The sequence below is a fragment of the Megalopta genalis genome, chromosome 15 (genome assembly GCF_051020955.1).
Source record: "Megalopta genalis isolate 19385.01 chromosome 15, iyMegGena1_principal, whole genome shotgun sequence".
NCBI classification, from domain to species: Eukaryota; Metazoa; Arthropoda; class Insecta; order Hymenoptera; family Halictidae; genus Megalopta; species Megalopta genalis.
Window position 1 is genome coordinate 1,800,773 of NC_135027.1, and position 16,995 is coordinate 1,817,767.

The 16,995-nt window shown below is 38.3% G+C and overlaps 1 protein-coding gene and 1 long non-coding RNA gene across 6 annotated transcripts; both read right to left on the reverse strand.

Annotated features, from left to right (window-relative positions):
• Positions 1-1,338: 1,338 nt before the first annotated feature.
• LOC143260593 (uncharacterized) lies at positions 1,339-5,198 on the reverse strand. The gene is made up of 2 exons (XR_013034873.1): positions 2,189-5,198; positions 1,339-2,020 (listed from the first exon to the last, which is right to left on the reverse strand). It is a non-coding gene; the product is annotated as an uncharacterized LOC143260593 (long non-coding RNA).
• A 2,437-nt stretch (positions 5,199-7,635) lies between these two features.
• Positions 7,636-16,648, reverse strand: LOC117229319 (glutathione S-transferase 1). 5 transcript variants are annotated; one of them, XM_033485738.2, is made up of 7 exons: positions 16,508-16,648; positions 14,031-14,124; positions 13,713-13,924; positions 12,320-12,378; positions 12,116-12,257; positions 10,243-10,410; positions 7,636-8,330 (listed from the first exon to the last, which is right to left on the reverse strand). In XM_033485738.2, exons 3-7 carry the CDS (start codon positions 13,851-13,853, stop codon positions 8,184-8,186), a joined length of 657 nt encoding a protein of 218 aa, XP_033341629.1. In that variant the 5' UTR covers positions 13,854-13,924; positions 14,031-14,124; positions 16,508-16,648; the 3' UTR covers positions 7,636-8,183. The 5 variants fall into 5 exon arrangements, with proteins under 5 accessions (XP_033341629.1, XP_033341627.1, XP_076382697.1 ...); XM_033485736.2 differs by having other exon boundaries at positions 14,026-14,124; XM_076526582.1 differs by having other exon boundaries at positions 14,031-14,135.
• Between the last annotated feature and the right edge of the window lie 347 nt (positions 16,649-16,995).

The window sequence follows — 16,995 nt, forward strand, 5'->3', positions numbered from 1 at the left end:
AAAAATAGACAATTTGGGAAGAGGAGATACGATTATTCGAGCCTTGCAGCTCGTTTTTATAATTATTGAAAATCGGTAACTATAGAAACGAGTCGCAAGGCTCGAGTAATCGTATCTCCCCTTCCCAAATAATTCGAGCCTCGCGGCTCGTTTTTATAATTGTTGAAAATCCGTAACTATAAAAACGAGTCGCAAGGCTCGAGTAATCGTATCTCCCCTTCCCAAATAATTCGAGCCTCGCGGCTCGTTTTTATAATTGTTGAAAATCCGTAACTATAAAAACGAGTCGCAAGGCTCGAATAATCGTATCTCCTCTTCCCAAATTGGTCCCTTTTTGTGCATAATCTGAGCGTCAATTAGAGAGACATTACTGTATTCGCCTTTTCAAAATCGTGCAGAACACCTAAATCCTCTGTTGCATAATTTTACAGTATTTCTAAACGCCTTGCGATCAGAGAAATGGAAGTAATTGTAACTTATTTGTACAACGGGATCACGTTTTTCAATGTATAATACTCGAGTCGTACGCCCGCGGTGAAAGTACCAAGGTTTTCCATTCAGCATTTAGTGGGAATTCCAAGGACTGAGGAGCAAGGATTGCCATTAATCGCAGCGTTGAACTGGAGTAAGCAATGCTCATCGAACCGGATCGAACTGTAGACTCTATTTCGTACAATAGCTAATGTCTGTAATCTCTGTCTAAACCGAATGACATAGCAGCATTTCAAGCCGGCGTACAATCTTTACGGATGTGAAAAATTGATATTGTAGATTAAATGCGTAGAACTGTACAATTTTATTTCATTTATTATGGCATTTATTATTGCAGTTAATTAATACAAATAACACAAATAAACGTAAATCAGGAGCAACTAAAATTAATATTACGATCTTCTAGAGACTATTAAAGTCTTTTGAGACTATTAAACATTGCACTCGTGCATTATTTAATATAAAATTTTATAACATTGACATAACCGAGTGACATAGCAAAATATCAAGCATTTATTTTACGAATGTAAAATATTGATATTATAAATTTTAAAAAAAGAATGCACAGAATTATACGATTTTATTTTATTTATTATGGCATGTATCATTGCAGTTAATTAATACAAATAACACAAATAAACGTAAATCAGGAGCAACTAAAATTAATATTACGATCTTCTAGAGACTATTAAAGTCTCTTGAGACTATTAAACATTGCACTCGCGCATTATTTAATATAAAATTTTATAACATTGACATAACCGAGTGACATAGCAAAATATCAAGCATTTATTTTACGAATGTAAAATATTGATATTATAAATTTTAAAAAAAGAATGCATAGAATTATACGATTTTATTTAATTTATTATGGCATGTATCATCGCAGTGAATTAATACAAATAATACGAATAAACATAAATCAGGAGCAACTAAAATTAACATCACGATCTTCTACAGTTCGGAGACTATTAAACATTACAATCGTCCATTGTTTAATTCGAAATTTTATCAATCGAAAGCACTTATGTTCGTTCTCGAGTTCGTTCTCGCGAATTTTCGAGCAGGAAAAAGCACTATAAATTCGCCGTCGGTTCCACGTTGACTTTAAAAATTCGTTATTATTCATAAGCAGAAAATAATATTTTCGTTCAATTAACGCGGGAGAAATTCGCGCGCCGGAACTTTCGGTTCCGTTTATTTTTATTACGTCCAATTGCGAAGCGTTGTTCACCGCGTGTGCCTGACTCGGCGCTATAAGACACAGCAGAGAGCCGGGCGTTAGTAGAGCAGACTGACGACGATACTTCGACGAGCAATTTAAAAATCTACATGCGCGGGAACGAGGATTCTCGGATTGTCGGGGCCGATGTGTTCCGTGAAAAGAATCCAGGTCGGTTTTTCTTTATCAGTAGATCTCTAAATAAGTTCCCTCGTTTTCGCGGAAAAGAGTCCAATACGCGATTCCGCTGCTTCATAAAACCTGAATCTATTGTGGCCTTCTAAGCGCGCGCTGCGACCCATTTTTCTAAAAAAAAAAGAAGAACAAAAACGGTACACACATACGCGCATTTCAGCCGAAAACACTTTCGCGGGTCTTGTCCCGATAGGAGCCGGGAAATCCCAGGAGACCGCAAATCCTTTGATTTAACGTCAGCCTGCGCGCTTATGCCACCGGAAATGTAGTTCTAATCACCTGCGGTTACAGCCATGGAAAGACGCTTGCTTGGAATATAGATTAATTACGACCGCACCGCGGCGTCCGCCCCGCTCGAATTCTACTGGAATTATCAATTCGTGGAAGGCCTGGAAATTTGCATATCGTTGTTTCAATTCCAACGAACGTTCCTTAATGCATCCGATCGGAATGCATTCACTCGAGCAGACAAAAATCACTGGGAAACTATATTTTTCCATCGACGGTTCTGTGAAGGAATTTATAATGAGTCGACCGTTCCATTAAACGGAATTTAGTAATTTATCAAAACATGGCGTCAAATATGAAGTAAAAACATTATATATACTATATATATATTGATATAATACAATATAATTTATACACTTATATATATATATTAATATATAATAATAATAATAAAAAATAAAAATATATAATAATAATATAATAATAATACGTATAATTATATACGTTATGTTTTTGTTATTTATCACTTGTTATATATTATTATTTTGTTATGTTTATTACTATACATATTATATACGTAAATATTATATAATAATAATAATAATAATAATAATAATAATGATAATAACAGTAGTAATAATAATAATAATAATAATAATAATAATTATAATAATAATAATATTAATAATAATAAAATTACACTAGAAGTTCGACTTAAAGCAAACCTAAGTTTCGAATTTAATCCCCTGCATTTCGAATTTCGTATATTCATTTAATTCATATTATTCATGTCAGCCTATTATAATTTACACATTCTTTTTCGTAACTTCTGTTCTCGTAAACAATTTAAGTTCGGCTTGTTAAAATGTGCGTGTCGCTTTAATTTCCGTTCAAGTCCTTCGAGTCGTTCGAATGATACCGTCATAGTAATTCGCAACGGTAAGTGAGTCAAGGTTCGCAGCGAGTTTACAGAGTTTCGCCGGCCAACATTGTACAATAAAAATTGTCTTACCTCGTAAGGATCCGTCTTTGTTCCGGCCAGCTTCCTGCACACGGGGTTCGGGCGAACATGTTGCTCTCCTAAATCGATTTTCCACATTTTTCCGCGAAACAAGTTTTCGTTCGCCGCTTGTCCAGTAATTCGCCGTTCCTGTTCTCCGCCCGAAATCAATAACCCTTCCATTTTTCTCAGGTTTACGAGCATCAGTTTGTAGGATGTTTTCGTATACGATGTACAATCAACGGTCGACACGAATATTTTCCATTGTGCTCGCCGACGTGCCGCAACGCGGCGGGAGGCTTCGCGTAACAATGCTAATTGTTGAAAATGTAGGATCGAATTTTATGCGCTCGACTAGTTTCGTCGGAATCATCGTAGCCTGAATTTATCGTTAAGAGAATTCGGAGTTCAATTAATTCACGGAAACTTTATACGTAGCTCGTTTCGCTTTATTCGCTGATATTTTGCACAGTGGAACGTTACATTTTAAGACGCGAGACGAACTTTTCGAAAGTTACTTACGCCGCTACGATTCTAATTAATTCGTTTGCGAAATCTGCCGCAGGCGTTCATTTTCATTGTCCAACAATAACGGAGATGTTTCTGGAACGAAAATATGGATTATAGGTAACGTGGAAGCACAGTGAATTGTGTCTAATTGGCGCTCGGACTGTGCACAAAAATTGATGATTTGGAAAGCGAAGATGCGATTATTATTTATTTTTTTATTTACTTTTATAGTGACCGATTGCCAACAACTATTGAAAGGAGCCGCAATAATCCGCTCGAATATTAATAATATATTAATAATATTCTTTATATTAATATAAATTATTCGAACCAAATACAAATATATAATAATAAATATAATAATAAATACAAAAAAATATATATATATATTAATAATATTCTTTATATTAATATAAATTATTCGAACCGCTCGAATAATCGTTTCTCCTCCTCCCAAATTGTCCATTCTCGTGCACAATCGGAGCGTCGATTAGGGAGAATTCGGCGAGAGAATGTAAAACAAGAGAATCTAATTCGGCGAGAGAAATAACACGAGGAGAAAGTGAAAAAAAACCAGGCGCAGATTGTGTAATGGAATTACATATTATGTACACCTGATCGGAGATATCAAAGCGGCACTGATAAATGTATGTTTCTATGGATTTTCGCATTTTATCGCCGCAGATATATGCACAAACACTCGATAACGTATCAGCGGACTGATAAATTTCGGTTTCGACCGTTTCATCGGCGGACTTTCCAAAATGTTGCTACACGGTTCCACCGCGCGCAGTTAATCTTTCTTTTACATTTATCCCGGTTCCAAAAAAAAAAACACGCGGGAAAATGGTGTAGCATTTGTAAAAGTCTGTTTCGTAATCCGAACAAAAAACAACATGGCCGAACTGAGAAACAGAATATCTACACCACATTTTCCATGCGGCGCATCCGCGACGAAAGAAATTTTTAATTACGGTCTACGTTCTGGTTATTTAAATTTTTGCTTCTTGGTTTTCGCATTCGCCATTCGCAGCTGGGATCTCCGCCGGATTGCAAAATAGCGGTGTATTCATCGGCACGTTTACCGGTATTTTGTTGTTGTTAAATACTCATATTTCATTGCAATTTTCAAAGTATTTTTAATCCTTGTCGGACTCGGATAAAATCATCCTAGCCGAACGTATAATGTCACGTGTTACGCGACATATGTACGATAAGGGTTAAAAGCACGCACGTAGAACCGGTATTACTTTACTGTCAATATTGTGTTAACAAATACCGAAACTGCTGTGCAGTACCGAAGTTGCTATGGTGCCGAGGTAACAGTAAATACGAGCATGTTTATGATAATGTACATATTTACTGCGTTCTTTCATGGAAAAGAATACGATATTATAAAACTATAATACTATAACTTTGTAATATGTATTTACTATATATATTAATCAATACTATATTAATTAATATCTTACTATTAATTAATAGTAATACTAATATAGTACCATTAAATATAGTATTATTTTTTAATTAATACTATAATAATATATAACTATAATACTATAATTCTGTAATATTATTATAGTATTAATTAATAATACTATATTTAATAGTACTATTAAATATACAATAATAATAATACTAATATAGTACTATTAAATACAGTATTATTAATTAATACTAATATAGTACTATTAAATATAGTATTATTAATTAATACTATAATAATATATAATTATAATACTATAATTCTGTAATATTATTATAGTATTAATTAATAATACTATATTTAATAGTACTATATTAGTATTAGTATTAATTAATATAGTATTATTATTGTATATTAATTAATACTAATACTAATATAGTACTATTAAATACAGTATTATTTTTTAATTAATACTATAATAATATATAACTATAATACCATAATTCTGTAATATGTATTTACTATTATATGATATGTATTTATTACACATATAATATTTATGTATACAATTATATAACGTATTTATAAAATACATTCACATGAAATATGTCGTGTTAGTAACATCTGCCACGTCACCGGAACGAAAACCGAGAGATACCGGTTCACTAAAGACTCTCCTATCTGAAGGTTCATTCTTGTAATATCGCGACACGAAAATGTTCTATTACATAAAAATGTCATTCGAGTTGTTTGCTAGGCGATAATCTATCCAGATAATACAATGATTAGATAACAGTAGGTTTGCATATCGGAATGTTACAAAACCGAATTGTTCGTTGCTCGTTTTCGATATCGTTAACGATTTCGTTGTTACGTCCGAGTTCGCCGCGCGTAACCGTGCTATTAAAATACCGGTATCAGAGTGACGCGCGGCCGGTTCCAAAGCGACTGATTAACAGCAATTTTATTCCCGTGGCTGGGGCTAGCACGCCATGAAACGGAGACAAATATTGTGCCCAGTTTCCCTGTTGAACGAGCCGCAATTACATTGTAGCCGTCGCGGTAACGGCGCCCGTTAAAATTCACTTTCTTCGCGGAACAGTAGCTAAATAACAGAACGAAACGGAACGGAACGGTACGGAACGGAACGGAACGGAACGGAATAGAAGGAAAACCGGGATGAAATTTAATTCTGCCGAATTCCCCCGCGTAAAAACCGGCGGCTTCCTCCCTCCCCTCCCCCTCTTCCTTCCCCTCCCGGATAGAATGTGATAAAATAAAATCCGAGAAACGGGAAGAAGAATAACGGTCGAGGGGGTTCTCAAAACCGGGATACAGAAAGTAATCCGAATTCACGACACAGACGGAAGGGAAAATTCGCGCTGGCTCACTCTCCGCGTCGCAAAAGTTCTCGAGCGAACGTTCTCAATTTCCCCTGTAAAAACATTATCTTCCCCTCAATGATTCCTCGAGGGCGATCCACGGAGCCCGGGTCTTCTAAATGGACTGTGGGTTAATTAAATTCAGGAACGGAGAATGCCGTAGACCGGCGGACAGGAATTCCGGGAACGGAAGTAACGGGTTTTTCAGGCCGCGGTCGAGCTGGTTGCTGTGAACCGGCAGCAGATTCTGCTGCATCATCATCGAACAACGACAGAGGAATTGCTGTTCGTTGCGCAACCCTTGGTCCGGTCGTTCTCTCCTCCATACACACGTACATGAACGCGCGCGCGCGCGCACGTGTATAGAGAGCGCATACACCGTTGGAACCGAAATAAACAAAAATAATCCGGCGACGACGACACGACGGAGAGCCTTTCTTCGTCCCAACGTTTCCGGCGTGCTCGCCATTCTGTCGCTAAATAATGCAGGCGTCCAACTTTTCATTCGATACAAAACTGCTCCGCGAACGTTCGAGGTTCGGCGGACCGAACTTCGCGGAATGCGAGGCGTCTTCGATGCGGTTGCGATGACACGTTGAAACGGCGAAAGTCAGCTCACGGAAATTCCCGCAAATTTGAAGGGTAATTCGACGAACGAAATTCGATGGAAAGTTCAATGAAATTTACGGTTGCAATTGGTATCTTATCTCGATGGCAACTTAACCCATTATCCGCCAGTGTCCCATTTTTGGGAGACTATTTTTAATTTTTTTCTTTTAAAAACTGCAACTTCTAAAGAAAATACACGCGTTTAAATAGTAAGAACATATCACGTGCTCCATGAAAGTATTAAGAACTCCCGCTATTTCCTTTTAAATCATTATAAACTTCAAGTCTCAATTTAATTCTTTTTTTTCGTATTTTTGAATTGCGGCGAGTAATAGGTTAAATAAAAATACTTGTAAACGAATGAAATATTTATTTACATTGTAGACCAACATTCTCAACAGTAACTAATATATTTTATATTTATATTATAGTGAGAACATATCACGTGCTCCATGAAAGTATTAAGAACTCTCGCTATTTCCTTTTAAATCATTATAAACTTCAAGTCTCAATTTAATCCTTCTTTTTTGTATTTTTGAATTGCGGCGAGTAATAGGTTAAATAAAAATACTTGTAAACGAACGAAATATTTATTCAGATTGTACACCAACATTCTCAACAGTAACTAATATATTTTTCATATGACTCGGTTGGCGAGAAAAATTGTTTACGCCGCAGTCCAACACCGTCCAACAATAAACTCATAAATAATTCTTCAAACTTTCTAAATATTTCCACGGAAATGTTAAAGTGCTCCCAACGCAACCGTGTAACATTCAGAAGACAATTACTATTTTCTAGCTTGGAAACAGTGCAATTATCGTTTAATAGCATTTCCAAGTTACATAGATTAGTATCGTTTCTTTAGCAGCAGAGACGAACATCGTCGCCGAAAAAATTCATTTCCGAAGCAGTCGCATTTCTTTCGTGATCATAAAAAGCTCGAGACCGCGGATCGGGTAGCATTGAATTTCAACTTGAACGCACGACGACGATATAAAACATCCTCCGCTGTAAATTCGCTTTCGAACGAGACACTTCGGCCGCGCGAGTTCCGAGTTTCGCGTTTAATCTCGATCACCGGCGAACTATATTTATCGATCTATTCTGCTTCTACAATTACGATATATTCTGCTGATACAACTCGGTAAACATTTTTATTCCTTCGGCGTGCACTTCCTCGAACCCGAATTTATCGAGCTGCTCCTTGCAACGGTTGTACCACGCCGCTACGTTGTCATACCTGCCGATATCGAAGTTGAAACACTGCGAAACAAATATCTGTATCAGTTTGTTGCTATGCCAGAGATCGTGACAGGGATGCTTCCGGCTTCTCCCTTGCTCACGGTGGCCCCGAAGCTCTCGTGGCAAATGGCGAATTAATAGCGCGAAGCTTGCCGGACGTAAATATTGGGTTGGCAACTAAGTAATTGCCGATTTGTTCAATGAAATAAAAAATTTTTTTTACTTGGAACGAAGTTTAATCTGTAATGTATTTTCCATTTTGTTCGATGACCTTTTGCCATCTCTCTGACAACTTGAAAATTCCACGCTCGTAGAAAGCCTGATCCTTTTCGGCCAAAAACTGAGTTAAGTGAGATTTTACAGCGTCATCATCGTTAAAAGTTTTACCACGAAGGGAGTTGTCCAGGGATCGAAATAAGTGGTAATCCGATGGCGCGAGATCGGGGCTATATGGTGGGTGTAACATCAATTCCCAAGCAATATCCATCAATTTTTGCCGAGTGGACAAAGACGTGTGCGGCCCTAGCATTGTCCTGCTGGAAAATGACACCTTTACGATTGACCAATTCTGGTCGCTTTTCCTTGACCGCTGCATTCGATTTGTCCAGTTGCTAACATTCACGGATAATAAAAAATAACATAATAATAATAATAATAATTTTATAATATAACATTTACGGATATCATAAAAATGGGAGCGAGAGACATCTATAACCGAAATCGGCATTTACTTAGTTGTCAACCCAATAGAACGTGCGATAGCGTACGATTGAGTCAGACGATTCTTGGTATCTCAAACATTTCGAATATATGATATTTGATCGGATAATTATTTTCCGTTCGCCGCTTATTAAAGACACGCTCTATCAGCACGTTCCGCGGATATCCTTGCCAATAATTGCTTTGCTTAATTTCATAAAAGTTATCGCATCGCAGCTGTATGCGGCCGCGCGACGCTCGAACGGGTTAATCTTCGTTCTCGAAATTTTATAAATACATGAAACGGCGTTTTATTTTCCCGCACCAACGCGGTAAAATCGCGAGGAAGGTCGCGGAGAGAACCTTTTCTTAACGAGGATAGATACAGCGTCAATTAGGCTGAAAAAATTGGAGCAAGTCGCGCGCGGTCTCATGCTCGCCGCGTGTATGCGGTTCAGAAGTAAATGAAAGGAAACGTGGACAGATGCATGCCCACACGCTTGCACCGGTCGCTGCGTCCAACTCTAATAAAGGAAATTTACTCCGCCGTTAGTTGATGCGTTTTGTTCAGTGTTTCGCGAAATATACGAATTATAATTGTCACGACGAGCAACATATGTTACCGAAATTTCCGGTATCCTACTGCTTTGACTTCGAGTCATTCTAATTTCACGTTTACTCATTTTCATCATTTCATCATTTTTTACAGTTGTTTCTCTTTAATTGACTTTCAGCTTGGAAACGAAAATGGACAATTTGTGAAGAGGAGACACGATTGTTCGAGCCTTGCGTCTCGTTTTTATAGTTGTTGACAATCGGTAACTATAAAAACGAGCCGTGCAGTAAATTTAAGTTAATAATATTATGTAATAATATAATAATATTTAAGTTAGTAATTCACTGTGCAGTAAATTCTCCCTGATTGACCCTCAGCTTGGAAACGAAAATGGACAATTTGGGAGGAGTTGACACGATTGTTCGAGCCTTCGCATAATATTCGTTCGCATAATGTTTGATTCGCTCTCGATAATCACCTCTATTAAACAACAAAGCGAAAAATAAACAGTTCGATTCTACACAGTTGTCGGAGAACATTCTGCATTCTTCAGAAGTATTTTTCTTTCGGCCATAGAGCTTGCAGGCGTTCCGCGGGTATTTTTACAGCGACAATATCTTATCGATCGGTCGAAGCCATACATTCCTTTGTTCTGTCACCTCTCGACGCATTACTCACCTGTAGAACGCAAATGGTTGTGCTGATGGCAAAATCAGCAATCGTTAACGTATCTCCCGCAACGAACTCGCCGTCTTCGAGGAAGGTATTCAATAATTCGCAGGCTCTCTCGGTTGCTTGTACACCGTTCTCGTCGATGACATTCGTTAAACCAAATATCACAGGAATCTACAACACCATCGATAATCATTCGTTGAGGCATATTGACCATGAGTACTCTAATTAAGATAAAATGATTAAGATAAAAGATATATCAGATGTGTCGCGCAAATATTTTTGCTGCGAGGCAATAACATATCACGTAGTTATTAACAATAGTTAAACAGTTAATAGTAATATCATAATAATATTGTAATAATAGTAACAATAGTTAATAATAGTAATTAATAATAGTAATTTAATAGTAGTTAATAATAGTAATAGAAAGTATTGACAGAATTTAAGAATCATCAATATCAAAATAATCGCGAGTCGGAAATACATTTTTATTTAATTTCTATTTCTTAAAATCGATGTGGAAAATTTGTGTTTTTGCTCATAAACATTCGCAATCATAATCATCTTATTTTTCCTTTAACTCGAAATTCATGAAAGATCGGAAGCTGTTTGAGATTTCTAAATGAAACATGCGTCTTCCTAATGGATATACGGAGTTTTATGGCCAGTATATTATTTATTAACAATTGGAATGCGATACGAACTTCGATGTAAAAGGATATTTCGTGTTGCTGTGATAAAACGATGAGATCCATTATCTATAAAGATAAATAATGTAGCGCGATGATCGATAAATTTTCTATTTACGAAATGAACGAGAGCTTGTCGCATTGTTACAACAATAATATACTCTGTACGCCTGTGTCTGCAGTCCGCAGATGCACAAATAAATTCTTTATTTCGTCTCTGTATTTTTATTCGGCCATTTTTCCAGCGTTGTTGCGCAGAGTCAACCTTTTTTCTCACAAAAGGTACTCGGATTAAGAAACTGTTTATTTTCCTAGCGAGAGCGTAACGAAAAAACATGGCTGCGTTTTTCGTTCGTAATTCTGCCCTGTCAGTTCATCCCGTTCCCATTTTTCTAGCTTAACAATGGCTACTACTATTGATCAGTCATACAAATTGGATCTTTTTTCCCCGGTTCGATCCCCGCTTTCGCAAGTTTCTCCGACAGCAAGTTTCTCTGCAACTACCAGAATCATTTCTATTACAGATTTTTACAATTGTACCGTAATGTTTTTCGTCAACAAAAAGATTCTTGCTTGTCTGTAAATAATTCTGACAAGTTAGCAGCGCGATGCGACACCGTCATCGAAAGCAACAATTATTTTCCAATATAATATAACACTTTCGTCTTTTCAACTGATCGTTAAATGGTCCAATTGCTTCTGTAAATAATATTCATCGTGGAGCATTTCTAAAGCAATTGTTATCGAATTTAACAACAATTTACGAATTGTTCGGTGCAGGAAACGTTCCACAATGCCGTCGCAATTTTCATTTCCGCGCGGTTCCACGTATTCGTTAGCAATGTAAATGATCAGGAAACTATTCATTAAACGATCCACGAAAAAACGACGTTCATCCTTAAATACGATAAATTCTCTTTAATTGACCTGCAAACAAAAACAGACGATTTGGGAAGAGGAGATCATTGAATAACCTTGCGACTTCTTTTTATAATTCCTGTAATTCTTGTATTCCTTTATAATTCTTTTAAAAACGAGTCGCAAGGCTCGGACAATCGTATCTGCTCTTCCCAAATCGTCCATTTTCGTGTACAAACCGAGAGTCAATTGCAGAGAATTTCTCGTAATCGTTAAGCTTCTCTTCCTCCGGCCGCCAAAATCGAATGAAAACGAACGAAAACACGTACGTAATACTTCATCACGTTCCGGAAAAGTGTCCCATGATCGAAATACAGCATCTGGTCCACTTTCGCCCTCTTCTTGGAGTCCCTCGGGTACAGGGAGTCATTTTTCGCATACTTGCTGACCAGGTATCCCATAATCGGTCGGCTGTGAACGGGCACCGCCAATTAAAAAATAGAAAGTCGATCGAGCCCGGTTGCGTAACGCACCTTTCGCACAAAATGAATCCGTTGTCGTCTATGGTCGGTATATTGTGCTGCGGGTTCATCTGAAAGACAGGCATTTCCGTGAGAAGAGATTATTCGGGGGAACGTGCGCGTTCGAACGAGTCGCGCGGTACGTTCCGTTCAGAAACGTGCTCCGTCATTAGGCTCGAGAGGACGCCGCTGCGTCTATATCTGGAAAATGGCCTTGTGCACGGTCGAATGCGTAAAACACATGCTACGGATACCGCGCGAGCAACCAGCGACGCATGCTGCTATAACATGACTCGTTCGCTCCGGCATCCTGTCGATCGCTTTTCTTAGTCACCTGCCGCATCGGCATGATTGCCATGAGCTAACAGACAACGTAACCTGACGCACCTCTCTGTGTGTAACAACGAAAGCAATTTTGTTGCTTCGAAAGCAATATTGTATTTGTTGTTGATTTTCTGCATAGCTTCTTTGAATACAATTTTATGAAATTTATAAGTCAATGAAGAATATCGAGGTGTTTCGTTTTAACCAGTCAGCTGTTCTCGACGAGTATACTCGTCGTGAAGAAAAGACAAAATTCTCTATTGCAACGAGTATTAGAGCAAAGACAGAATATTACAGGATTTTTTTACTAGAAGTTACAGGAGTTTTACCATTTGCACTCGATTGAGGCGACTCTGAGGCGACACTAAAAATTGCTGTACCTTTTTTTAAAACAATTTACACATTACTAAAGTTTACACTGAATAAATAGTTAAAAAATAGATGCCTTCTATAAGCAAACAGGTTAAACTTCCAATTCATACAATAAACACAACCATCGCGAATGGAAATACTGTAACTTGAAACAAATGCTTTCATTTTGTAGTTCAAATAGCCAAAGGGTTAACACTAAAACCACTGGTTTCCGATTTTTTCTCCTAAAATGTCCGATACTGCAACAAAGTCTCCATCAGAAATTTTAATGTTAATCGAAGCACGTATCATAATAAAAATCGTAGAAAGTTCAAACAAATCCAATCTTGTCATTGCTATGAAACGATATACATAATCGCGTTTAGGGTATAATTCTAGCGTTAAGTATCATCGATCTCGTTCCTCATAATTTCGCGAGAATTGTTACTTTGTACTTCGACGGTGAACAATTCGATAATTTCGTGGAACAACGCGGAACGATTACGTTCGAATAACACGTCGCTTTATCAGTCGTTCTAAAATTGATTAAAAAAAAAAATGGTATCGAAACGCGGGAACGCGAGTGTCTGTTTTATTTTACGGCGCGGCATAACAGAGGAAAGAGTATGGCAATAATTTTCAGGAGGATGTTTACGAGAAGGTAGTTCGAGTGTTCCGCGGGTATTCGTAAAAATTTAAAGCGCGGATACCTTGCATCTACATAGCGGACCTTTAAATAAGACGGCTTCCTGGTCTCTCCCTTCATCACGTTGATCGTCTTCAGGTTCAGGTGAACACCGATCGTTCTTGCTAGCAGCATCACCGACCGGCACGGTGGACTGGGCGGGAAGTAGTAAAAATCAATCGGCATCTTGCGGTTCCTGGTGCCGGTTTCACCGTTTTCCTCAACGTCTTCCTCTTCTCCTCGTTCCCGTAACGTTGCTGTGCAAACGAGATTTTTATACAGCAGCCCGCAACCAAGGGAAAACTTTCGAATCTCTAGGCTTTGCATCTGCGTGTACGTTGTTCGCATACAAATTTACCTCACCGGTGTGTTTGGGATCCTATGGATTGGAAGATCATCGGCTAGGACTACGGACTTTTACGGGAACCGCCTTCCACGGAGTATGGCCGATCGAAGCCTGTCGACAAACTACCCGTCATTCGAACCAGAAACGCGTTACTTTCGAGCGATGCCGATTTTGCGAGTCGCGCGGTTCTCCGCGAATCCTAGACGGACGACGCCGCGATTAGCAGTTTCATCGGCGCGTCGCGCGAAAATTTATTCTCGATTTTAATACGTATGCAGTAACGCGTAATACGGTAAATTCTCTGCAATTTTCCTTCAGCTTGTAAACGAAAATCGTCAACAATTATAAAAACGAAGTGCGAGGTTTGTATGATCGTGTCTTCTCTTCCCAAATTGTCTATTCTCTTTTACAAGCTGAAGGAAAATTAGGGAGAATTTACTGCAATTAGTTACGTCTGCCTAACAGTTACGTCCACACAGCGGATTTTAAGCATTTTAGGCAACAATTAATTAGTCGATTACAGAACCGAAGAGATGTTCGAGGTGTTTGAGGATATTTTTGCGCTATTTTCGAAACTTCGATTTACTGCAAGAGGAAACATGTTTCCGTCGAATTCATATCTTTTAGAATTAACTTCTGTAACTTTTATTTGTTAATATGAACTATAATTTAGTTTTTGATAACTATAGTTTTCCGTAATCATGGATCTGTAACGTAAGACATCGTCGAGAAATTTGAATTACGAGAATGTGTCCGACGCGCGTGAAACCAAAATCGTCGAATACAGAACAATTTTCCCTAATCTTCCTTCAGCTGGCAGACAAGACCGAATAATTTGTGAAGATAAATAAGAATTATTATCGATCGGGAACTACAAAAATGAGCCGCGAGGCTCGGATAATCGTATCTCCTCTTCCCGAATTATCCATTTTTGTTTATACAGGCCGACGGAAAATCGGGGAGTATTTACAACAGTACGTTGCGGACTGCGGGCCACCATCTTTTTCGCAGCGAAAATGAAGTTTGCGCTATACTATAATTTATAATTACCCCCGCAACGGCACCGTTGTTATCGAACGCCCATTAATTATGATACAAACGCGGATTTCCGATTGTTCGTTCAGCAGCCCGAAAAGTACAAATTACAAAACTCATCCGTCGGCCGTGGTGGATGCACGGTTGTGTACAAAAATTCCTGGTTAAAATCGCCACGAGAAAGGTAAGTGTAACGAGCTCATTGAAACAAAAAAAAAAAAGAAAAGAAGAAAAAAAGTACGAGTTCCTCGCCGCGATAATTCAACGGCGGACGGAGTGGGAGGCGGGGACTGTCAAACGCAGAATACGACCGGCCGCACTTATACCTGGTCGATTTCATTATTTTTAATTAATTAGAATTTCGTCGCGGGCGCGATGGCGATTCTTCACGTGTCGGAGTCAATTTTCAACGAATACGCGACGCGACGGTAAGATACAAATTGAAATTATTTGTACGTGAGTACGCTGCAAATACGGGAATATTTTTATCATGTTTAATTTCATTGATAAAGATAGCAGTCTAGAGTTGAAACGATATCATCCTTCAATGTTTGATAGCACAATCGCGAGTTTAATAAAATTTTAGAAGCATCTGATACGCGCGTCCCCGGCGATTATGGTCTGAAATACAATGCTCTGCAATGTTTGACACTTCGATCGTTGCCAAAAATGGAAAAACTGAAACTGATTTGTCGATATAATCATAAAAAAATTGAAAATAATTTGTTGATATCAATCTCGTGCCAACGATTATTACTGTACAACGAATTTTATGGATTAATTATTATTGATATAACATAATATAATATAACACATTAATATATTATTACAATATAACATATTGATATAACATTTTGTTATTAATATAACAAAAATTATGTTATTTTCAACTTATTACTAGACTGCGGATTTTATGCATTTACGATAAAAATAGATAAGCGAAACACAGTGCAATGAATATGCAAGAAAAATGTAAGAATATTACGCTACTTCTACTCTGCTAAAATTATTAAAAGAACAAATGCAATCATGTCTTCTATTTTTCCTTTTGTTATCGATGAAGAAACGTTTTATTTTCCATAAAGATCCGCAACCTATTCATAGTAATTATTTAATACGTTGAGCGCCGCGTCGATCACCTATGAACGACACTAATTCTTCTCCAATTTTGGACATTCATTTTCATTGTAATATATTCGAAAAAATTGAATTTGCCTACGACATTTCAGATGCGAAAGAGTTCTAACGTCATCCACTACGATAAATTTTAACATTCTAATTCCGGTTCAATTAATTAAATTGCTTCGACTTTGCGGGAATTTTATTGGTCGATTGTCGGCGCATGAACGCGTTAAAGAGTCAAGATATGTTGATCGAGCTAATATTTCTCGCATTGAAACCCGGACAATCCAGATCTCGCATAAACAATTATTATTCCTGCGTTAATTATTCCTATCACCTGTGCTGTCGCTGCAGCCAGCTCTGCAGTCTCGAACGAAAAACGCTTTCGGGCTGCGGGAGACGGCGGTGCGCGACGTAATCACTGGGGAATCTGCGAGTAAATCGTGAGACGCATCGCAGCGAGCATACGGAACACAGGAATACGATTTTCCAATCAACGGGAGAGCGCCGATCGCGGAACTTCGGTTGAAAATGCAGGCAACGGCGGCGGCGGCGGTGGCGGTGGCGGCGCGTACACACAAGCTGGTTCGCCTCGAAGCGAGGCGAATGCATGGTCGAATAGTACATCAAGTTGCCATAGCGATACGGTAATGCCAAACATAAGCATCAAAGTGTAACGATGACATTGTCCGACGCGTTTCGAAGGGTTCGCGCGGGAAAGCGCGACGCGGACGCGGACGGATCGATATGAAAACAACCCCTTGGGCGGTCTCGCGATCGGGACACCACCACGGGAAGTTGCCCAGCGCCGGTTGCCAGCTTGGA